The sequence below is a fragment of the Monodelphis domestica genome, chromosome 2 (assembly GCF_027887165.1).
Source record: "Monodelphis domestica isolate mMonDom1 chromosome 2, mMonDom1.pri, whole genome shotgun sequence".
NCBI classification, from domain to species: domain Eukaryota; kingdom Metazoa; phylum Chordata; class Mammalia; order Didelphimorphia; family Didelphidae; genus Monodelphis; species Monodelphis domestica.
The window spans coordinates 195,648,285-195,672,680 of record NC_077228.1 but is presented as its reverse complement, the minus strand read 5'-3'; the positions used below and the strand labels follow the sequence as shown (position 1 = coordinate 195,672,680).

The following is a 24,396-nucleotide window of genomic DNA, read 5'->3' as shown; positions in this document are numbered from 1 at the left end:
ATAGTGAACAAAAGAAATTAAAATGTAATAAAACATAGATAATAATATGTGGTTCTCTAAATCAATATGTGTTCCACAGGGATCCTTATGTTTAGGGGACCCCAGTTTAGCACCCTGTTTGGGGGTGAGTTTAACACCACAAGTGTAGTAGAAAGGCACTGGACATGGTGTGCCTAGGTTCAAATACTGTCTCAGACTTGGTTTTCTCACCTAGAAAATGAGAGGATTGGACAAGATGATCTCTAAAGTTATTTCCAGCCCTATATCTGAATTATATTACAAAGTAACCAAGCCAGAAAAAAAAAATGGAAGAACAAGCTTATAACCCATAGATAGAATCTATGTTTTGGAGAATAAACTGCTTCTTAAGATGCTTCCATATTCTCTTTGTTTTCTTCATGACTTCTGTATTTTGTACAATTCCTATATTCCAACCCATGCGACCAAGAGGACTGGTCCCACTCATTGTCTCATTGCTTAGGCCACATTTGGCGCAGAAAAAAATAGATGTTAAAAGAAGATTCTTTATAAGGTTACAAAAGAAGCCAAGCAAAGGCCATTGTTGCAATGTGCTAATTAAATATCACTAGAGCTCTAAGATACCTGTCATTAGAGAAACAAAGGCTATATCCGAATGGATGCTCTAGGGTGTGTGCCCTTTGTCCTAGGATATGTGTCTTGGGCCCTCCTTTAATCTTTGCATGAGATCCAGTGGGAGCACCAAGGAAGCCAAGAACCCTGCTGAGTTCAGATAATGTATTGTTTTTTAACCTTTACCTTCCATCTTTGAATCAATACTGTATATTGGATCCAAGATAGGAGAGCCCTAAGAGCTAGGTAACAGGAAGAGGGGGAATGACTTGCCCAGAGTTATATACCTAGTATTTGTCTGAGGCCAAATTTGAACCCAGGACCCCCTATCTCTAGGCCTGGCTCTCAATCCCTGAACCACCTACCTGACCCTAGATAATGTATTATTAATCAATGAATGGATGTCTGGCTGAGTAGTAGAGAGAGTCAAAAAGTATCAATAGAAACCTGGGGGGGAAAGTCTCAACTGGCCTAACCCAATTCAAGTATTTATTAAACATGTACTAATGCAAGGCCCTATGATAGGTACTGAGGAGGAGAAGAAGATGGAAAAAAAAATTTTCCACCCTCGAGAAGCTTACATTGTACCTGGGGTAGGGAAGATAGAAATATAACATATAAGCAGGTAAGTGTACACATGATTATTTGAGGAGTGATCAAAAAGAGCTTGTACTGTCATATTGTATATGCCATCGGAAAAGGCATTGAAAAAATACTGTTTGTATATATATAATGCAGATTAACCTTAAAAGTGTGCTACACATCCTTTTGAGAGTTGGTTGCTAAACATTTATTAGATCATTCCTAAGAGAGGACACACTGTATTTACAGTATAGATTTATGGGTTTGAAATATCATGACAGTGATTTCATTGGTATGGGTAACTTCTTAGAAGAAAACTTCCTCTACCACAAGTTATCTCTTACTCTGTACCTTACACAGCCAGGTCCCCATTAGTTTGAATAATGCATCCTCTGAAGTGGTCATATTCAAATTCTCATTTTATATTTCCACTGGACTGCAACCAATTGCCATATTTTACATAATTATAACTTTGAATAGTGTGAATTTGAATACATGCATCTATTTCACAGAGTACATTGTTTCCTCTAATCAAGACCTAGCTGTAGTCTGTTACCCAAAACTCTGAGAAGTTCAGAGATTTGTCCAACATCACATGGTTTGTTTATGTCAGAGGCAAGATTTAAAACCAGTTCTTCCTAACTGGGAGGCTAGGTCTTCATGCAATGCACCATCCTTCCTCTCATATCCAAAACATATACAAAATAAAGGCATGATCATTTGGGAAGAGGAAATAGCTAGTGGGATGATTCATTTAAAAAACAGTATATGAGCTTTGAAGAAAGGTAGGAAGAGGTGCACTGGATAGAGAGCCAAGCCTAGGGTTGGGAAGACCTGTGTTCAAATACGATCTTAGACACTTCCTAGCTGTGTGACCTGGACAAGTTACTTAATCTAATTTCCTAGCCCTTGCCCTTCTGTCTTAGAGATGTCACTAAGACAGAAAGGAAGAGAAAAAGAGAGAGGGAGAAGGAAAGGGAGGGAGGGAGGGAGGGAGGGAGGGAGGAAGGAAGGAAGGAAGGAAGGAAGGAAGGAAGGAAGGAAGGAAGGAAGGAAGGAAGGAAGGAAGGAAGGAAGGAAGGAAGGAAGGAAGGAAGGAAGGAAGAAAAGACAACCTTGTAATTGACTTGAGTTATAAAGGAGTCTAATCTCTGATACTCCTTTCTCATCTTTATCATAAAGAAATTCTCTTAAGAAACACCCTAACAGATACTACAGAATCATCACTGCTCTCATGTATTCCAATTTCACCACTAATACATTCCCTTCAAAAATGAGGTGACCAAAAAATCATGATGATCCTGAGAATTCTACTCCTTAAAGGCATTACCAGAGCCATGACTTGAGTGAGGGAAACAAGGTGTCCATGAAGAGCAACAATAATCCATGCTCATCTTCACAAATGGAATTATTTAGACTCCAAAAGTAGAATAACAATGAGTAGCAAAAAGGTAACAACTAATAAACCTTTCAGTCTTTCTCCTGAGGTTATATACCTACCTAATGACAAAAGGAAAGATGCATTTTTGTGGTTAAAGAAATTATGTAATATAGTCAACTTCTCATACTTTGGTATAAAGGAGTTGAGACTCAAGAGCGTGATGCTAATTTTTTTTTTACAAGCATTCCAAAGCCTATGAATAAAATGATAGCCAAGGTAGGACAACCAACTAAGAAAAGACTAAGTTTCTGATGGTAGAATTTCAGGCATCTTTTAGGGGGAGGAGATATCTGGGAAGCGGAATTACTATGAAGAAATCACCTTGAGAAGCTTTAAAGTTATTCCAACAATATTGGAAATAAGGGTTGATTCAAGAAACAATCAGATTTGATGACAGGATAGGACAGAACAGGAAAGGAGAAGACAAGAAAAGAGAAGACAGAAGAAGAGAAGAGGAGAGGAAAGGAGAGGATCTGAAGTATCTGAAGAACAATCAGGTGGAAGAGAGATTCAATTCATTCTTCTTGGCCCAACAGGACTGAATCAGAGAAAATGGGGTGGAGGTGCAATGACACAAATTTAGGAAGAACTTCCTAACACTGAGAGCTAACCAAAAGAGTAATGAGCTACCCTGAGAGGGAATAGGTTCTTCATGACTTGAAGTCTTTTAGGAGGAGCTGGATAATCACTTGTTAGGTTTACCATAGAGGTAATTCTTGGTCAGTTCTAGATTGATCTAAATCAAGAATTCTTAATTTTTTGTATCAATCTAATAAAGCCTATGGACTTAACAAAAGAATGTTTTTAAAGTTATAAGATAAAAAGGATCAAAAAGCTGTATATTGATATACAATTATCAAAAGGGTTTTTTTAATGGTTCATGGTTCAGAAGCTAATCAAGATGGTATCTACAGACCCTTACAACTCTGGAATTCCTTTTCCAGCACATTCAGAATTCTTTTTTTGGAATGCCCTTCAGAGTCCTTTTATACCCCATGTAAGAAATCTACTTATTAACTTCTTACCTTACCTCTATTATCTACTTATTACCTTACTCCTCCTTTAGATCCAAAATGAGGTTCCTCAGCTTCATCACCCACCTTGGCTTTCCAAGAATTCTAGTGGTTCCAAAGGGTTAAATTCAACCTTTGGATGCACAGATTTGCTACTATGGATATGCCAGAGACTCTGAAAAGATTTCCCCAGCAAATATTTCCAGCACATTTTTAATATTGGCATCAACCTTGGAATAAGTGTCTAGCTTCCCGTGGAGACTTCTATGAAGGGACTCCACTCATTTGGGCAGTTAGGTAAAACAGTTGATTGAGTGACCAGTCTGAAGTCAGGAAGACTCATCTTGATTTCCAATTTGGCCTCAGACATTTACTAGTTGTGAAACCGTGGGCAAGTCACTTAAACTTACTTGCCTCTGTTTTGCCATCTATAGAATTAGTAGAAAAGGGAATCACTCCATATCTCTGCCAAGAAAATCCCAACTAAGGTCATAAAAAATTGGACACAACTGAAAACAACTGAACAACATCCCTTCTTTTAAAATTTCATTAGTTATTTTAATTTTAGGTTTATTTTATTTTATTTGTTCATTTTATTTTAATAACAAATTTCCACAAAAGTTTTTGGAAATTATATGATTCATGTTGTCTCCCTCCCTCTCCTCCCCCCCACCCCCAGAGCTGACAAGCAATTCAATCTGGGTTATACATGCATTATCATGTAAAACATATTTCTATATCATTCATTTCTGTAAGTGAATAATTTTAAAACCAAAACCCCAAATCATATACCCAAATAAGCAAGTGATTGATCATATGTTTTCTTCTGCATTTCTACTCCCACAGTTCTTTCTCTGGAGATGGATAGCTTTCTCTTTCATCAGTCTCTCAGAATTATCATGGATTATTATATTGCTGTTAGTAGCAGCCTATCTCATTTGATCATTTCACAATTTTTCAGTTGTGTTCTCCTTAGTTCTTCTCATTTTGACATGGGTATTGTACCCCCAGAAGTTCAGGCAAATCACTATCAGGAAAACTCTCTTGCTCCCCTACATCCTTGTGACTCCTAGACTAAAAACATCCAAGGACTCTGAGATGATTTCCCTCCTTTGGTCCTCTTTTAGTTTTAAGATGGACAAAGGGATGCACCTCTAGGATACACCTTGATTCTATCAGGCTACATCTCAGACATCTGCCTGTCCCCTAAAACTAAGAAATCTTTCATGAGGGTCACTCCTTATGTCTCCAGGCAGACCCCAGCCAGATGATAAACCCCTCCACAGAATACCTGAATGGCTACCACTCTAGAGTCATGTCCACACTAGGATACACCACTTATTGTAAGAGTATAAAATCCCCAGACTTGATGGGTTCTGGGAACAGCTTCCCATCTTGCTGTTCCACCTGTATTATCCTCCTGGCCATTCTCAACATTACTTTCTAAATTAATAAATTTCTCTTTATTTTTAAGCTAAGTTTTGGAGTCTTGCATTCTTGCAGAAAGGTATCCTTCCTGAACCCAAGGGGTGTACCTCTTCACCCCCACAACAATTTCACTCTGCATCAGTTCACATAGGTCTTTCCAGTTCTTTATGAAATCATTCTGTTCATCATTCCTTATAGCACAATAGTATCCCATCACCATCATATCCCACAACTTGTTCAACGATTCCCCAACTGAGGGGCATCCCTTTACTTTCCAATTCTTTGCCACCACAAAAAAAAAAAATACAGCTATAAATTTTTTGTACAAACAAGCCTTTTCCCACTTTTTTTTTCATCTCTTTAAGATACAGGCCTAGTAGTGGTATTTCTGGATCAAAAGATATGCATTCTTTTATAGCCCATTGGGCATAATTCCAAATTGCTCTCCAGCATGGGTCACAATCAGTTCACAACTCCACCAGCAATACATTAGTTTTCCAATTTTGCCACATCCCCTCCAATATTTCTTATTTTCCTTTATTGTCATATTGTCCAATGTGATAGGTATGAGGTAGCATCTCATAGTTTGCATTTCTCTAATCAAGAGGGATTTAGAACATTTTTGTATGATTATTTATAGTTCTTCATCTATTAATCTATAATATCTATAATAATCTATTAATTCTTCATCTGAAAAGTGTTCATATCCTTTGACCATTTATCAATTTGGGCATTACTTGGATTCTTATAAATTTAACTTAGCTTTTCATATATTTGAGAAATGATACCTTTATCAGAGAAACTTGTTACAAAAAAATTTTCCCAGTTTTTTCCATTCTAATCTTGGTTGCATTGGTTTGACAACATTCATTTAGATCAATGATGTTAGCTGTGATTTTTAAAAAATCAATCTCCCTCTGTCAAGTCACACTGAGACTATTTGACCAGCATTTCAGAGTCTCCTTGTGAGTGTGTTCAGAGTGAGGAAAAGCAACTTTCTTCTCCAGAAACTATGCTTCTTATCAAAAGAAGTTGCTTTTCACTGAAGTGCCTATCCTGTTCAGGTCAGGGAGCTTCCTGCCCATTCTATACAGTACCTAAGCTGCCTCACAGTCTGTCCTGTTTAAGGGCTATTCATGATTATGGCTGCATGTAGACCCAGAGTAGTGAGTAACTCTTTGCTTTCATGTGGCTTTTTATGAAATACAATGGCACACTTTAGAAGGAATGAATATACATGAGAATCATCAGTGTTTGACAAGGGTAAAAGTTTATTAGGAGGATGACAAAGGAACTTCAAGGAGAGAAAAGGTTGAAGCAACAGAGGAGACCATGGGATGCAGTCAGTCACATTTTCTGAGGAGAATAATATTTGAGCATCTGAAGATCAAAAATGTCCAGAAAAATGGCACTCAGATACATAGAACAAGCAAATCCCAGCTCCTTGGGATCACTGACTCTATTTGTGAAATTGTGTCTTTCTTCCTATTCTTCCTCTGGCCCATTCTGCTTCCCAAGATACAATCACTCCAACAGAAGGCTAGCCCAGAGTTTGGAAATAAATGATCCTTTGTTCTTGATCCATTGGGGAATGGTGGAAATTTTAGCACACAAAGAAATTACAAGGACCACATGGAGATGGAGGGATACAAGGTGTGCAAGGGACACAAGGATTGTTGACTGGGCACGAGGCCAATGGGCTTGCCACTGGCATTAATAGTAGCACAGGGATTGCAAGAAAGCCTGGGGAAACAAAATCATGAAAGGTGAATATGAGAATCATTTTCTCACTGACAAGAGCAATGAGTATATTTCAAAATTTGTCCTAGAAAAATGAATGCCTAGCACTGAGAATCAGGAGAGAGAGAATTTCTCTCTCCTGAATTTACCATTTTCCCTATGTAATGGAGGTCTGGCACATGCCTAGTTGCATAAGGTGGCATGACTCACATGGAAGATGCCATTTTATGCAGTCTAGATATGCATCAAACTCCCTTTATAACTTTCAGCTTAGAAAGTTGGTCTTAAAGTTGAGAAGATCTGGAATCAAATCCCACCTCTCACATGTACTGGCTAGGTAATTCTGGACAAATCATTTAATTTCTCTGGGCTCAAAATAACTCTCTCTAAGACTACAAAAATACCAAGAAGATATTGCCCAGCAAAGGTAGAAATATTTCCTTCTCAGAAGGTCCTTGGACAAAGGATCAAAGCTATAAATCTCAAACAGACTTTAGAAGTTATTGAGTCCAAACTTCTCATTTTACTGATGAGGAAACTGAAGCAGAGAAACATTAAGTGACTGGTCCATGATCACATATCTAGTAAGCATCTCTGAAACAACATTTGATGCCAAGCCCAGTGTCTTCTACAAAGTTATATCAGCTGTAATTTATAATGGACCTTTCAATGGTAAAAACAACCAAAACTTATTTTCTTCAGAAGAAAAATACCTTCCCCTCAGTGAATAAGGCTATTTTTAAAATTAACCAATTTGGAAGAGCAGAACAAATAACAGGGACATTCACTTCCCAACATATTCTAGTATATGCTATAAAGGTCTGTATAGATAGATTGGTATCTTCAAGCTTTGGTAATAAACTCCCTGTGTCTTGGATGCTATGCTGGATAATTTTAGTAATAAAATCCCCTAATTTGTAAAAAAAAAAAACATATATGTGGCTTTGCCCAAAATCCCCAGAACGACTTACTTGCAATCCTCTCTCTCCAACAGAACCTGGTATGTGAAGATCTCACATTCTAGCCAGGCTCTGACATCCAAAAGGACCTGATACACTTAGTTCTGTCTCTCCAGGTCACTATGGACTCTACATTGGTGATCATACACTGTACCTGGGATAGCTGAGAGCTGGAACGGGCCTCAGAATCTGTTAGAGTGTTTTCAAAAGAATGTCTCTGTGCTGGAATAGAGGGGGGAAATGTCAGACATGTCACTAATTTTTTTCAGGACTGTGTAAAGACACTTCCAAAAATGTCTCCCTAAGCTTCACAGCCATCTCATAATCATGACAAGATAAGAACAAATCTACCTTTAAACATTAGTTATGGGGCAGATAGGTTGTTCAGTAGATTGAGAACCAGACCTAGAGAGAAGAGGTTCTGGGTTCAAATCTGTTCTCAGACACTTCCTAGCTGTGTGATCCTGGATAAGTTATTTAACCTCCATTGTCTAGCCCTTCTCATCCTTCTGCCTTAGAACCTGTCTTCATTCAGCTAGTCTCTTTATTCTCTTTAAGATGAACTACAAACCCCTTTTGTCTGGCATTTAGTATCCTTCACAACCTGACCCTCACCCACTTCTGCAGTTATTTCCCAATAGTCACCCATTGCCTAATCTAGCCAACCTGGTCTTTTTGCTTTCTCAGTTCATGACTAGATAGATAGATAGACAGACAGACAGACAGATACAGATAGATAGATAGATAGATAGATAGATAGATAGATAGATAGATAGATAGATAGAAGATATAAATAACATATTATGTATATATCATCTATATATGTAAATATAAATTTATATTCTATATATCAATAGACTGATAGATAATATATATTATCTATATATGTAAATATAAATATATGCCATATATCAATAGACAGATAGATAGATACATAGATACATAGATAGATATAGATAATATATTATCGTGTGTGTATATATTGTCTATACATGTAAATATAAATATATTCTATATATCAGTAGACATATAGGAAGATAGATAGATAGATAGATAGATAGATAGATAGATAGATAGATAGATGGAGAGATGGATGAGTGGTTAGGTAGTTATAGATAGACAGATATAGATGATATAGATATAGATATAAATATAGATGTAGATGTAGATATAGATGTAGATGTAGATATAGATATAGATATAGATATAGATATAGATATAGATATAGATATAGATATAGATATCTCAGCACATAGCAGAGGGCCTGAAGTATTATAGGTGCCTAATAAATGTTTGCGGATTCATTGATTGATTGATTGTTTCATCTGGAACCACAAGATGAGCTCAGAGCTAAGGGGCAACCAACCAGGTTGTACTGAGCCTGCAGCTCAATCTCCAAAGCATTGACAGTACATCCCAGCTCAATGATCTCAGCCTGACAGTTCTGCAGCTGTTCAGAACTGGACACCACTTGCTTGTTCAGTTCTTCTGTCGGAAAAAAAAATTAGTCTTTGTTAGGAGGTGGTGAGATAGCTCACAAAAGATGGCTAACAAAAACACTGACTGACATTCTGGTGAATCAGAGCCTCACCTGAGTGGTGAACCATTCCTCCACATCTCTACAGTTATTCTCTACCAGAGCTTCATATTCAGCCCAAGTCTCATTCAGGATCCTGTTCAGGTCCACATTTTGGGCAGCATCCACCTCCACATTGAGTCAATCACCAAGCTGACATTGCAGGGAGTTAACTTCCTAAAAGACAAAATGGAAGGCATTAGTACACTTCTCCAGTAAAAAAAAATTTTTTTTTAATTTTAAAAATAAAAAAAATTCGAGTCCTTCCAAAGTAATACCTAAAAAAAGATGGAAATCTAAATAATTTCCATGGGATACTGTGTACTCAGTGGAGAGATAGACAGACAGACAGAAAGACAGAGAGAGAGACAGAGAGAGACTTAGCCCAGATCTTTTTCTCTGTCTTAAATAGTTTATTTTTTCAAATAGTATATTTGAAAATAAATGACTAATTTACACTTGCCAACAATTTATACCCCAACAGAAACTTAGATTCCTTCCTTGGTTCCAATACCTCCCCCCTTCCCATACATAAGCCTATTGCCTCATCTTTCTGGGAACTACATGAGTGTCATGTCCTGCAGTCTCTTCCATGTGTCTCATTTTTCAGCATTTCTGATCTTTTCCCCATTAGATTGTAAGCTCTTTGACAGAAGGGTTCTCTGACTTGTTTTAATTTGTATCCCCTTTTTTAGCAGAGTACCTGATACATAATAAATGGGTGAGAAGGAGAGAGGAACCCAACAGGAATGAGTCTACTCATAAAGTCTATTGTGAGAGCATTTTTATAAGATACATCAAGTTTTTGCTTGAATCAAGTAATTAAGCTTTTCATCTCTGTGGAGACATAGAGCTTGAGGAAAATACTAAGCATTAACATTTTCATAACCATTTAAGGTTGGCAAACCAATTTTCATACATCCTGTAATAATCCACACAACAACTCTACTAGATGAGTGCTATTATTGTTCCCCATTTTTCAGAAGGTAGCTAGTAGCACAGTGGATAGAAAACTGGGTTTGGAATCAGGAAATCTCATCTTCCTAAATTCTAATTCAACCTCAAACACATACTAATTGTGTAACCCTGGGTAAGTCACTTAATCCTGTTTGTCCTATTTCTTCACCTGTAAAACAAGTTGAAGAAGAAAATGGAAAATGAGTCCAGTATCTTTGCCAAGAAAATTCTAAATGGGAAGGGTCACAAATAGTCAGACATTATTGAATGACAACAAATGGTACATATAGGGATAAAGGTTAAGTCACTTGCTCAGAATTATACAGCTGATAATGTATAATTTCAACTCAGTCCTCCCTGACTTCAAGTTCAACACTCTATTCATTATGTCATCACCTACATATCTCATGAAAAAAAGACAGGGATAGAGAATGACCTCAGCATTTCATTAGTATAAGGAAGTCCCAGGTAATAAATATCCCTTCACCCATACTAGTCAGTAGCTATTCTTCAACTTATAGTCTCCAAGGCTTGGCTGGAATACTGAGTGCTCACTAAGTAAGTCCACTGGGTTCAAGTCCTTCCACTGACACTTACTGCCTACAAATTTCTAGGGTATTTGCCCAACGCCACTCAGTATGTGCTAAAGGCAGAATTTAAACCTAGGTCTCCCTGGATTAAGACTGGCTCTCTGTCCATTATATCATATCTCTTCCAAGAAGATAAAGAATTCAAAATTAATTCCTTCCCTCTTATTCCTGTTTTTCCTAGCATTTACTATTTTCTGAAGTTTGGAAACTCTTTCTCTTCCTTTTTCCTGTTGTCCTCTTTGGGAGCATCATCAGTATTATCATTATCAAAAAGGACTAGTAGAAAGAGAATCACTAGGACTAATCAGGGGAAATTTGGTTTCAAAACCTGTTTTGAAGGGCAGCTAGGTGGTTCAATGGATAGAGAGCCAAACTTGGAGCTAGGGGACCTGGATTCAAATGTGGCCTCAGACACTTCCTAGCTGTGTGACCTTGAGCAAGTCACTTAACCCCCATTGCCTAGCCCTTATCACTTTTCTGCCTTAGAACCAATATCTATTATCAGTCCTAAGACAGAAGGGAAGGTGTTTTTTGTCTTGTTTTTGTTTTTAAAAACCTGTTTTTAACTATCCTACTTTGTGGTGACCCTTTTCAGATTACCTTATACCTACTCTGTATAAATCTTGTATTTACATAGTTACTTCTGTGTTATTTCTCCCTTTAGAATATAAGTTCCTTGAGGTCAAGGACTATGCTTTTGATTTTTCTTTTATGTAGGTTTTTAAATTAATATATAATAACTGTTATATTTTAAAAGTTTTATTAATAATAACTTGAAATAAAAAGCTAAAGTAAAACCTGCCTAACTCAGCTCGATCCCAAGAGAAGAGAGGAAGAGGGAGGAGCTACAGAACTTATAAAATCATAATGTGTACATGTACAAACAGAAAAATCTGGATGATACAGAAAGGAATTTGGGGTAATTTAGTTTTAGGGATTGAAGAATGTCTGACTATACATTTGTCACCAGAACTTCACATAGTACCAAACACATAGTAAGCTACCAATACATGCTTTTTGATTGACTGACCCCAGGTAAGGCTCTTCACCTCTCTGAACCTTGGTTTCCTCATCTGTAAATTGAGGCTAATAATTCTGTAATACCTACCTATCAAACATCAAGCATTTTGCCAGTCTTACAGAACTGTCTCAGTGTTTGCTATCATCATTGCATTCAATAGCAAACATTTATTGACTGTCTTCCTATGTGGACTGAAAATATTTTTCTAGTTTCTCTTCTTTATGAGACCAAAGCCCAACTTTTAGCCTGTGGCCTCAAGATCAAGATTCTGTGATTACTATAAAAAGTTATCTTGAATCTGAATGATTCAGTCTCTGTCAAATACCAAATCTTCTCTAAGGTTGACTTCTTTGCACATCATGCCTCTGTCTACCAAGCATCAGAGTCAGAAAGTGTTCTAAGGACCCTTTTTATCCTCTGTTCATCCACTGATTCATTTTCTTCTAGACAATGCCTGGCACATAGAAGGTAGTCAATAAGTGTTTGTTGTGTGACTGACTTTGGATTTTCTTTTTTTTTATTTCTTTTTATCCTAGTTTTTGTCGATGTCAATTCTAAAACAGAAATGCATTGAGAGTGAGGCCATTGAGATTAAGTAATTTGCCCCAAGTCACACAGATAAAAAGTATCTGAAACCAGGTCCTTCGGTTCCAGGGTTGGTGCTCTATCTCCTGTGCTTACCTAGCTGCCCCTGCCTTCATTTTCAATATTATCCAAGTTGGTTATAGTGTGAAGCATTTGGCTTTCCCCTAGTACTCAGCACAGTGCCCGACACATGTTTTTCAGTCATTCAGTCATTTCTGACCCTTCATGACCCATGGACAACAATCCATGGGGTTTTCTTGGCAAGGATACTGGAGTGGTTTACTATATTCTTCTCTAAAGTGTCTCCATTTTACAGATGCAGAAGCAAAGCAAATAGAAGTTAAGCAACTTGCAGTGTCACACAGATAATATGTCTGAGGCCAAATTTGAGTTTAGATCTTCCTGACTCTAGATCCAGCACTTTATCCACTGTGCCACCTAGATGCCCCATCCTAGTACATAAGAAGCACTTAATACATGTTTATTGATTGACTGACTTGGTGGATTAAAGCAAATTTGGTTTCTTGAACTAGAAATCTTCACTTTCTTGAGCATAGCAAATACACTTATATCTTGTCAGACAAGATGCCCAAATCTTGAGATTTTTTCCTTACCTGCTCATGGTTCTGTTTGAGACAAAGTAGCTCCTCCTTCAGGGATTCCACCTTAGCCTCCAGATCAGATTTGCAGAGAGTTAACCCATCCAAAATCCTGCACAGACCATTGATGTCAGCCTCTACCAGATGGCGCAGGGATAGTTCAGATCAGCACCTTCAAAATGTGAAAGAAGATCAAAGAACAAAGAAAGCAAGAATATAAAGAGAAAGTCCTCATCTCTCACCACCTAGTCTTCTATTCTCATGAGATCCCAGCATCTAGAGTCAGAAGATACTTAGAAATTATCTAAGCCAAGGGATCTTTACCTTTTTAGGGTCTGGCAAAGACAATAAAACCCCTTCTTCAAATGCAGCTATACACCCCAGTTAGTGTGAATAATGAATCTCATAAAGAGGTCTTAAATTGATGCTATTCAAAGCTATAATTATGTAAATATGGTCATTGGTTAAAGCCCCATGGAAATTTGTAATGTTAATATGAATAATTTGACCACTTTAAAGAAGATTCACTATTCTCACTAATCAGGTCCTAGCTGTCTCGTTTTTTAAATGCTTAAAATAAAATACACAAGATTACAAAGGAAATCAAGTATGTGAAAAACAGTTATAAAAAAAAAAATTTTTACTGTGGTATATGTTGGTGATGGAATACTATTGTGCTCAAAGGAATAATAAAGTGGAGAAGTTCCATGGAGACTGGAACAACCTCCAGGAAGTGATGCAGAGCGAGAGGAGCAGAACCAGGAGAACATTGTACACAGAGACTAATACACTGTGGTATCATCGAACGTAATGGACTTCTCCATTAGTGGCGGTGTAATGTCCCTGAACAACTTGCAGGGATCCAGGAGAAAAAAAACACCATTCATAAGCAAAGGATAAACTATGGGAGTGGAAACACCGAGAAAAAGCAACTGCCTGAATACAGAGGTTGAGGGGACATGACAGAGGATAGACTTTAAATGAACACTCTAATGCAAATACTATCAACAAAGCAATGGGTTCAAATCAAGAAAACATCTAATGCCCAGTGGACTTACGCGTCGGCTATGGGGGGTGGGGGGGAGGAAAAGAAAATGATCTATGTCTTTAACGAATAATGCTTGGAAATGATCAAATAAAATATATTTAAAAAAAAAATTTTAAACCAGTATATGAACTCCAGATTAAGACCCCTCAAGAGGAGCCAACTACCCTGCCTCTACTTGAAATCTTCTAGGAACAGAGAAGTTAAGGCCATGTTGAAGCCACTTGTTTTGTTAATGATCAGTGTATAATGGTCAAAAGTTCTTACTTGGTTCTAAAACCATCAGCAGTCAGCTTGGCATGGTCAATCTGCATGACCAGTCTAGTATTCTCTGCCTTGGTACACGGGATCTACATGAATAAATGATTATAAGCTGAATTAAGCTTAGAAATAAGACTTTATTTCTGAAAGTAAAAAAAAAAAACTACCATCCTCTTCTCCTTTGCACAAATGATAAAAGAATGATAATGCCACCTTTTCTGTTCAAACATTGCATTATTCATCATTCATTAGATTGCAAATATCTTAAGTACAAGAATTGGTTTGTTTGTTTTTTAATCCCAGTGCTTAGCACAGTGACTGGCCCTGACACATGTAAGCACTTAATAAATAATTTATTGATTGATTGATTATTGGGCTTCGAGATAAAAGCAATGTGATAGAACCAAAGAGCACACTTCACAAGGAGACTGGAGCCCTGTGTTCTACTTCTGCTTTTGCCACTAGTTAGCTCTATGCCTTTCATCACTTTACTTTTCTGGACATCAGGGTTTTGTTTGTTTTTGGTAGGGAGTTTTTTGCCTTTATTTTTATTTATTTTTATTTTTATTTTTTATTTTAAGAACAAATTTCTACATAAGTTTCCCGAAGTTATAGGATCCATATTGTCTCCCTCCTTGTTTCCCTGTCAGCTCCTGGAGCTGACAAGCAATTCAATCTAGGTTATACATGTATTATGAAGCAAAAAAAAAAATTCCTATATTATTTATTTTTTGTAAGTGAATAATCTTATTAAACCAAAACCCAAAAAATATACACAAATAAACAAATGAAAAATCATATGCTTTCATCTGAATTTCTACTCCAACAGTTCTTTCTCCAGAGTTGGATAGCATTCCTTTTCATGAGTCCTCAAAATTTTCCTGGATCGTTGTATTGCTGTTAGTAGCAAAGTCTATCACATTTGGTTTTTCCACAATATTGCAGTTACTGTCTATAATATTGGGGGTGGGGAGGTTTTTGCAGCATAATAAGAAGAAAAGACTAGATTATCTCTAAATCTTTTTCCCAAACAAAACCAATGCAACCAAAATTAGAAGGGAAGCAACAAATTGGGAAACAATCTTCATAAGAAAAACCTCTGACAGAGGTCTAATTACTCAAATTTATAAAAAGCTAAACCAGTTGTACAAAAAATCAAGCCATTCTCCAACTGATAAATGGGCAAGGGACATGAATAGGCAATTTTCAGATAATGAAATCAAAACTATTAATAAGCACATGAAAAAGTGTTCTAAATCTCTTATAATTAGAGAGATGTAAATCAAAACAACTCTGAGGTATCATCTCATACCTAGCAGATTGTCTAATATGGTGGCAATTGAAAGTAATGAATGTTGGAGGGGATGTGGCAAAGTTGAGACATTAATGCATTGCTGGTGGAGTTGTGAATTAATCCAACCATTCTGGAGAGCAATTTGGAACCATGCCCAAAGGGCACTAAAAGACTTTCTGCCCTTTGATCCAACCATAGCACTGCTAGGTTTGTACCCCAAAGAGATAACAAGGGAAAAGACTTGTACAAGAATATTCATAGCTGTGCTCTTTGTGGTGGCAAAAAAAAATGGAAAATGAGAGGATGCCCTTCAAGTGGGGAATGACTGAACAACTTGTGATATATGTTGGTGATGGAATACTATTGTGCTCAAAGGAATAATAAAGTGGAGGAATTCCATGGTAATTGGAATGACCTCCAGGAATTGATGCAGAGCAAAAGGAGCAGAACCAGGAGAACATTATACACAGAGACTGATACACTGTGGTACAATCGAATGTAATGGACTTCTCCATTAGTGGCAATGTAGTGATCCTGAACAACTTGGAGGGATCTACTAGGGAAAAAAACACTATCCACATTCGGAAGAAAAACTGTGGGAGTAGAAGCTCCCACAAAAAAACTGTGGGAGTAGAAAAAGCAGAAGAAAAACAACTTCTTGAATACCTGGATCAAGGGGATATGGCTGGGGATGTAGACTCTAAATGAACATCCTAATGTAAACACCAACAACATGGAAATAGGTTCTGATCAAGGACACATGTAATACCCAGTGAAATTGTGCAGTGGCTATGGGAAGGGTGGGAGTAGGGGAGGGAGGAAAATAATATGATTCTTCTAACCAAGGAATAATGTTCCAAATTGACTAAATAAATTATTTTTTTAAAAAGATGAAGAGACCATTCCTGACTAGTAAAATAAGATAAAATTTTGTGATAAAAGGGATATTTGATCTAGATCTTGACCTGCCTTAAATACTATCTGTGTCATTTATTAGCAAGTTGAACTCTCAGATCATCAATTTCTTCATCAGTAAAATGGCTATATTAATATATCTCCTACCTATTTCATAGTTATTATGAAATTATTATGGTTACTTCTTATTATTCTCCCTTTGAGGAACTGAAGTCACCTTTTCTCAGAAGGAAGGAAGTTGAAAAAAATTATTTTTTTTAAAGGAGAAGAGAAGTATTGTTCATATCTAGCCAATGCTACCAAGCTTGTCTATTCATCCACAGGTACTTCTTCCATCTCAATAAAAGAAATGAAGAACCATAATTTTCTGTGATCTGTACTCAATATCCAAGATGCCATGTCTGCTCCATAAATGTTCAGCAATACTTAACTATTGTTATTTCAGGAATTATAATTATATCATATAGTTCTTCTAGCTGAGTGGATTCAGCATAAGGGGATAACAAAGTTATTCTATTATTTTTCATTTATTCTATTTAAAGTCAATTACCACTCATATCAAACTTTGAGTAAAGACATTGTCTTCATTCAGTGGGCCTGGAGTAAATATCATGGATAAAAATCATTAACCAACACAAGAATAAGCCATTGTGGTCAATGCCAATGACATGATTTCAATGTGATGAGTAAAATGTTTTTAAGTTTAAAGAATCTATTTTAGAGAAAAAATCTATCTCAAAGGACAAAGTGACACCCACATTTATCAGTCAGTAGCAGTGGCATGTTGAATATGATAGAAAAACAATTAAGGAGGAATAAAGGATTTCATTGTAGCACTGAGTTTGATTGTTGAGATTAATTAACAAATTTGTAGTGGAGCTAATCAACTAAATTATATGATTTCTTCTAGTTCTATTCTATAGCATGATTAGGAATGGAGGAGGTGAATAATGGAGGTAATATAAGATTTGCATTTAATAAAGTAGCAGAACAGAATGGGGCAGAATAGTTCTGGGAGTCAAGAAGCGAAGACACTTTAGGATTGAAAAAATTCACCAGTAGATTGAGTTTGAAAAGAGACAAAAGTCAAGTCAGAACAATGATGAAGGCTTTAAAAAGTTCAGAAAGTATTGGAGGACATAGTAAGGACATAAAGGCTAAAGAGAAGGAAATGATAGGAAATGATGATCCCTTAAAGGCATTTCAGAGTTAATTAACACAAAAGTGAAACAATTGCAGTTAATGGCAAGATCAAAAATATGGCCATTCTCATGTGTATCTGAGGTACAGTTGAGGAAGGAGAGTGATATAGTTCAATATTTGCCATGTCAAAGCATTAGATAAGTGGAAATTGATGCAGATGGAGAAGAATTCCACTTGACTAGAAAATGTCATTATGGCCTCCAGATGTTTCCATGGTTGGAAAGAGAAGCTAAATGTGAAAAGGAAGTGTCAGGTGAAGAACCCAGATTTTATCTGAGTTCCATCTTCTGATAAGGTGGTAGAAGGTACCAAGGATCTTGGACTCAAGACTAGGACAGAATAGAATTTTGTAAGCTATTTTCTAGGGCAGTCGCTCTAAGGCGTGGGTCTCTTTGGGGATTAAACCCTTTACCTTTGATCAGTGTTTGTCTATAGTATATAATGACCAGGAATTGCATTAATTTCATTCTCTTGACTGGAAAGGTTTCTTTATGAGACATGCATGAAGAATGTATTACAGGGAATAAAGATGAATGAGAATGACATTTACAATGCCAAAGAAATAAAGTTTATTGGAAGGTAAGTGAAGGTACCTCCTTGCATTCCAGAAATGCTGAAGGAGCAAGGAAGGTGGAAACACCATCTGTACAGGAAACACCCCAATGTAATAGTATGTGACTGAGTTAAAAGAAGCTTTAATGCTTCCTATTAAGGATTTTTCCAGTCAATGAGTTGATGATGCCATTCTTGGTTTGTTGGCTCTGGAATTCACAGGAGATCCTGGAAATGGTGGTATAGTTGACAGAAATGGGGATGATGGGGAAAGAACCAAAATATTGCTGTTGGCTTTGAGAACACAGCTAGATCAGAAGTCAGGATCAAATGACTTTTCCCATCCTGAGTTTATATGATGAAACTGAAGTCTTCGAGAGAGATGGGAACTCAACAGATTCGTGAACAAGAGTTGCCACAAGGCCCACAGGAGTTGCCGCAGGCATTGGTGGTGGCACATGGATTGCAGGGCAGCCTGGAAAAACATGATTGTTTGGGTCAGGTTGAGAATAGGAGTGTTCCCTGCAGAAATCCTTCCTAGACCATATGCCACAAATTCCATTCATACTTTGATTTAGCCACTGGTAAGTTTTGAGTAGCTAAGTGAAGTCAGGAAAAAGTCAAATTATTACCAAATATCCCTCCTGGAAAGTTATATGATTAGAGAAAGAATTGTGATATATGGCTATTCCTAGACAATGTTAAATGGGAAAATGGGCACAATTTTTAAAATTTCTGAATGTATGTATATGAGAGAAACAGAGAAAGAGAGAATTTGTTCTAGAAATTTGGCACTTACTTGCAGTCCTCACACTCCAACAGGTTACGATATGTGGAAATCTCACACTCTAGCCGAGACCTGACATCCAGAAGAACCTGGTACTCTTGATTCTGTCTGTCCAGGTCACCACGGATCTCAGCCAACTGGGATTCCACATTGGAAACCATGCACTGTATCTGGGAGAGCTGGGAACTGTAACGGGCCTCAGATTCAGTCAGGGTATTTTCCAGAGAATCTCTCTGTAATAGAGCAGAAAAGAGAATGTCAGAGAAGGTATCCCATAAGATTATTTTCATATAATAATTTTTTTTACTTTATGTTTTGTTGACTCTATGCTTGATAAGTAAACCCAAGGAGCTCAGTTTAACCCCAAAGGGAGTATATCAAGACTGAAAGTTACCCACCAGGTTGTGCTGAGCCTGAAGCTCAATCTCCAAAGCGTTGACAGTGCGTCTTAGGTCAATGATCTCAGCCTGGCAGTTCTGTAGCTGTTCAGAGCTGGACACCACCTGCTTGTTCAGTTCTTCTGACTGAAATGTTCCAAGAGAAAAAGAGGGGAAAACATGATCATCAGGGCCCTGGAAGCCTCAAGCTCTGTAGTGGGCATCAGCTAAACCCTCACCTGAGTGTTGTACCATTCCTCCACATCTCTGCGGTTGTTCTCTATCATGGCCTCATATTCAGCCCGAGTCTCATTCAAGATCCTGTTCAGGTCCACAGTTGGGGCAGCATCCACCTCCACATTGAGTCGATCACCAAGCTGGCATCGCAGGGAGTTGACTTCCTAAATGACAAAATGGAAGGCATGAGTACACTTCTCTTGGATCCTTTCAACAAACAACTGTTTTAAAAAAAATAAATGGCTAGTTCCCACTTTCCAATCATCTCCATCCCAATAGAAACTTGGACTCCACATCTGGCTCTATCACTCTCTGCCCCACTCTGATACACGAGCCTTTTGTCTCATCTTTCTGGGGAAAACATGAGTGCCTTGTCCTGCAGTCTGTTCCTTGGGTCTCTTTTTTTAGCACCCCTTGTCTTTTTCCCATTAGAATGTAAGATCCTTGAAGGTAGGACTGTCTAACATGTTTTTATTTGTACTCTTACTGTTTAGCAGAGGGTCTGGTATGTAGTAAGGGCTTGGGGAAAGCTCTATCTATTTATCTAGTCCCACATCTTTAAGTAAAATTTCCATAATCATCCTCCAGCACTTACAACTGAGTAACCAAGAAAGTGGTAGTCTTTGCTCTCATCCAACATATTGACTGTCTGTCTATTCATTATGCCCAAAAATGTTCCCTCTATAGATTTCTTTTCTCACCTCCTCATGGTTCTTCTTCAGGCAAACAAGCTCCTCCCTGAGGGACTCCACTTGGGCTTCCAGGTCAGACTTGCACAGAGTCAGATTGTCCAGGATTCTGCGCAGGCTGTTGATGTCAGCCTCCACCAGCTGACGCAGAGACAGCTCAGTCTCATACCTTTAAGTGCAAGTGATATTCAAAGGAAGAATGTATGTATTATACAAGTTGGATGGCAATATCTTGCCTCTTTTTTTTAGCTTCGGTAGTTTTTGTTTGAGAGTCTATTTAATTTCAGTTCCATAAACATCTTTTAATCAGCTACTACATGCAAGGACAAATAATTCCACATTTATTAAGTATCTACTATGTGCCACATGTGAAAATGAGACAGTGTCTACACTTAGGGAGTTTATGTTCTACTGGAATTTTTTTCCAATTTCTTTCCTTTCATCCCTTTAAAGAGGGGTTAGAAGGGGCACCTAATGGTTCAGTGGATTGAGAGCCAGGCCTAGATACTCCCAATCCTAGGTTCAAATCTGGCCTCAGACACTTCCTAACTGTGTGACCCTAGGCAAACAACTTAACCCCCATTGCCTAACCTTTACTGCTCTTCTGTCTTGGGACCAATGCATGGTATTGATTCTAAGACAGAAGGTGAGGGTTCAAAAAAGATAAGGATTAGAAAGGAGGGAGCAGAAAGCCCAGTGATCAAAAAGATGAACTGGAAAGGAATTGTCTGAACCTCCTCTAAGCAACATTTGTCAAAATCGTTTTGCCATCTGAAAAAAAAATTACTTCTTTCTCTATATCTCCATATCTTTGTTTAATTATTTCTTCTGGATTCCAATTTGAAACTCATTACTAACACATATCTAATATCAAGGGTTTAGAAACAAAGGGAAACCTTGATTTCCTCTCCCGCTTCTACCCAAACTCACTTGGTTCGGAAGTCATCAGAGGCCAGCTTGGCATTGTCAATGCAAATCACTAGCCTGCTGTTCTCAGACTTAGTGCACAGGATCTGGAAATGAGAGAGCCCACACTGAGTATCTTTTAAACTTCATAATTTACTACTAACTTGCAAATAAATAATTTACTGTTTCTAAGCCCCTGTAAATTCAACTGTTAAATATCCCAAGACTTTACCTTCTGCTGAAGTTCCTCAATAGTCCTAAAGTAGGACTGGTAGTCTGGACACACATAAGGGACATGCTGTTGGCACCACTCCTGGATCCTGGATTCCAGCTCAGCATTCTCCACCTCCAGCTGCCGCACCTTCTCCAGGTAGTTGGCCAGACGGTCATTCAGGAACTGCATGGTCTCCTTCTCATTGCCATTGAAGGCACCTTCACAGAACCATCCACAGTTGCCCACATTGGCAGGGATGTCACAAGCCCCAGGGAGGGTGCAGCCATGGCAACTGGGAGGCAGGCAGGGCCTGGAAGCGCAGCTGGTATGGCAGCTGATGTTGGGCAGGCAGCAGTTGTAAGGCATGGTGGTGCGTGTGATGGATGGAGGGTTGGTACGATGATCAAGTTGTGTGAGGTCTACCTGCCTCCCTGGGCCTTTTATACCCCAAGAAGTGGGTGTGAGCTCATCATATAGCATTGTTTCCTTCCTTCACTTTCAGCCAATTTTTTCCAAAAATACTCTAGTTAGAGACCTTCAAAGAGTCCTGCCTCACCTCATAAAAGTCTCTACCCTGGCTTGTGCTAGGTCAGGACTCTTCATAGATGCTATTGGCTGGAGAATAAGTGTCTCATCTGTTGTCTTCAAAGATACAGATTCATCACACATCTGAATGACAGTCCTCATGACTCAAGCCTGAGGACAGCAAAGGACTCTGACTTTTCTGCCTAGGTTGGATCAGATGTTCCCTTCATCCAACAAGTTTTGCCATTAATTTTTCAATGGAAAGTTTAGAAACTGAGAAGTCTTTTGGATACTCTTCTCCTAACCCTTCCTCAGTGCTAATGTTGAGAATAAATATCACTAGTGTTGAGAATAACTGTAGGGACTAGAAAATATTAGAAACCTGCATCTCTATAGGTGCTCAAGTGACTTGTTGACTCTTTGGGATCTAGGGAAAATTGATAATTGAGGGAAATGAATTTTGGTGCTTATGAATAAAAGAATTAAATGACTGGGAAAGGAATATGCAAAATCCCCCAGAGGAGCAGAGGATTTACTGACAACTGGTTCTGGAAATCAATAGAGCCTCACTGAGAAGACAAAAAGAATGAACTGGTTCAAAGGAAATTGATCTGGGAATAGATTATGATGTCTAAGAACTAAGACAATTGCCAATGGGGAATACCAAAAAGAGAATATGATTAAATAAGGAACTGGTTACAGACTCATTGACAAAGCTGGAAAGGACCATAGAAGCCTGATTCCCTTCATTTAAGATATATAGACCTCTACAAAGATATATAAAGACAAATGTAGGCATATATATAAGTGGAAATTTTGTATCCTTTGGACTCCATCTTCCAGAATTCTTTTATTGTCCCAAGAATCCTTTTCCTCTTCGTTCATGTTTTTGTTTGTTATGTTTGTATATAAGTTTTGGTGGCTCCTCCCTATCTCTTTTTCATAGTTGAGGCTGGGTGAGCTCTCCCTGCTTCCCTAGTTTTTTAGTTTTTAGTTTTGTTTTGCTTCAAGTTAAATATTAATAAATATTATTAAATATACTATTTGTAGCACTGAATATTAATTTTAAATTTTACACATAAATAGACATAGACACAATAGACATGTAGACAAATATATCTATTTAGATATAAACTGATACTCAAAATTGTCCCCAAAAGTCATTTGAGATGATAAATTTGATAATTAAATTTGATTTGAATCCACATCCTCTAATTCCAAATCTAATCCTCTCTTCATTCTAGATTGCCTCTCATATTTATCACAGAGGTATCCATACTTCTTTCAATGTAAATTGTCCAGTATATTAATATTCTCCTATTATTACTTTACTTTGTTAAAGAAAAAAAGACAAGTGTTGGATTGGACTTGCTATCAAAAAATTACCTGCAATCAAAAATCTTTGTCCAATATGGTATACCTAATCCAATTGAGTTCAATCCAACAAATGAGAAAAGATTCTGAAAACAGTCCCTAACCTCAAGAAGCTTATGCTCTAGAGCATCTCACCCTCCCCAGAGACTGGGTGCAAGACTACCCCCTCATTTATCTTCCCCTACACCTTACCCCAGACAGGGGAGGAAGAAAGCACTCCCATTAGGCTGCTGGGCAAAGGTGTGGGTGAAGTGAAAAAATATCCTTGGAGTTAGGGTTAGGGTTAGAAATTCATTTAGGGTTAGGGTTAGGGAGAAGAGTAGCCTGAATACTCTGCTCCCCTCCAACTCTGCCACCTGTGACCCATCCACCATAACCCAATCAGGGGAGGGAGGAAGAGCTCCCATTTGGACTGCTGGGCAGAGTGGTAGGTCAAGTGAAAAAATGTCCTCAGGCCAGTGGAGAGAGGGAAGGGAGCAGCTCAGCCAAGTCCTTCTGCCTTTCTAGTAACCAACTGAGGGGAGGGAGGGTATAATGGGTACATGCCCACAGAAAGGTCTCTACATGCCCTTCTTGGTACATGAGCCATAGGTTCACCATCACAGCTCTAGAGTCTTCCTCCCACATGTAACCTGGAATCAACTCTGGGTTCTCAATGGCATGCCATCAGAGTATTAATTCTGGAAGATCTTATATAAACTGAAAAGACTGTGTACAAGTCTGAAGAGAGACCACCATTAAAGGATCAACCAGCTAAATTCTGAATTCATTATCAAGTTGTCTTTAGGTTAATCTTAACACCTTTCAAACGCTGTCTCCTAAAAAACTGTGGGAGTAGAAACACAGAAGAAAGACTTAAGATCAATCATGTGGTTCGATGGGGATATGATTGGGGTCTTGGCACTAAAAGGTCACTTTATTGCAACTATCAATAA

The 24,396-nt window shown here is 37.9% G+C and overlaps 1 protein-coding gene across 7 annotated transcripts in view; it reads right to left on the bottom strand.

Moving 5' to 3' along the window:
* The window catches only part of LOC100013969 (keratin, type I cuticular Ha4), a 32,365-nt gene extending 10,372 nt beyond the window's left edge, over window positions 1-21,993 (bottom strand). The window contains exons 1-11 of one of the 7 annotated variants that reach the window (XR_008916362.1): window positions 21,581-21,992; window positions 21,373-21,455; window positions 20,455-20,611; window positions 19,756-19,917; window positions 19,538-19,663; window positions 19,152-19,372; window positions 13,098-13,254; window positions 9,346-9,507; window positions 9,121-9,242; window positions 7,909-7,976; window positions 6,307-6,798 (exon numbers count right to left, since the gene is read on the bottom strand). Coding sequence is in view for 2 of the 7 variants with exons in the window: in XM_056816762.1 (XP_056672740.1) it covers window positions 6,659-6,762; window positions 18,769-18,827; window positions 19,152-19,372; window positions 19,538-19,663; window positions 19,756-19,917; window positions 20,455-20,611; window positions 21,373-21,455; window positions 21,581-21,928 (1,260 nt within the window). In the remaining 5 variants the exon portion in view is untranslated. Of the gene's footprint in view, window positions 1-6,306; window positions 6,799-7,908; window positions 7,977-9,120; window positions 9,243-9,345; window positions 9,508-13,097; window positions 13,255-18,345; window positions 18,828-19,151; window positions 19,373-19,537; window positions 19,664-19,755; window positions 19,918-20,454; window positions 20,612-21,372; window positions 21,456-21,580 lie in introns of those variants that run through there. The other 6 variants (XR_008916364.1, XR_008916363.1, XR_008916365.1 and 3 more) reach the window with 6 other exon arrangements.
* Window positions 21,994-24,396: the final 2,403 nt, after the last annotated feature.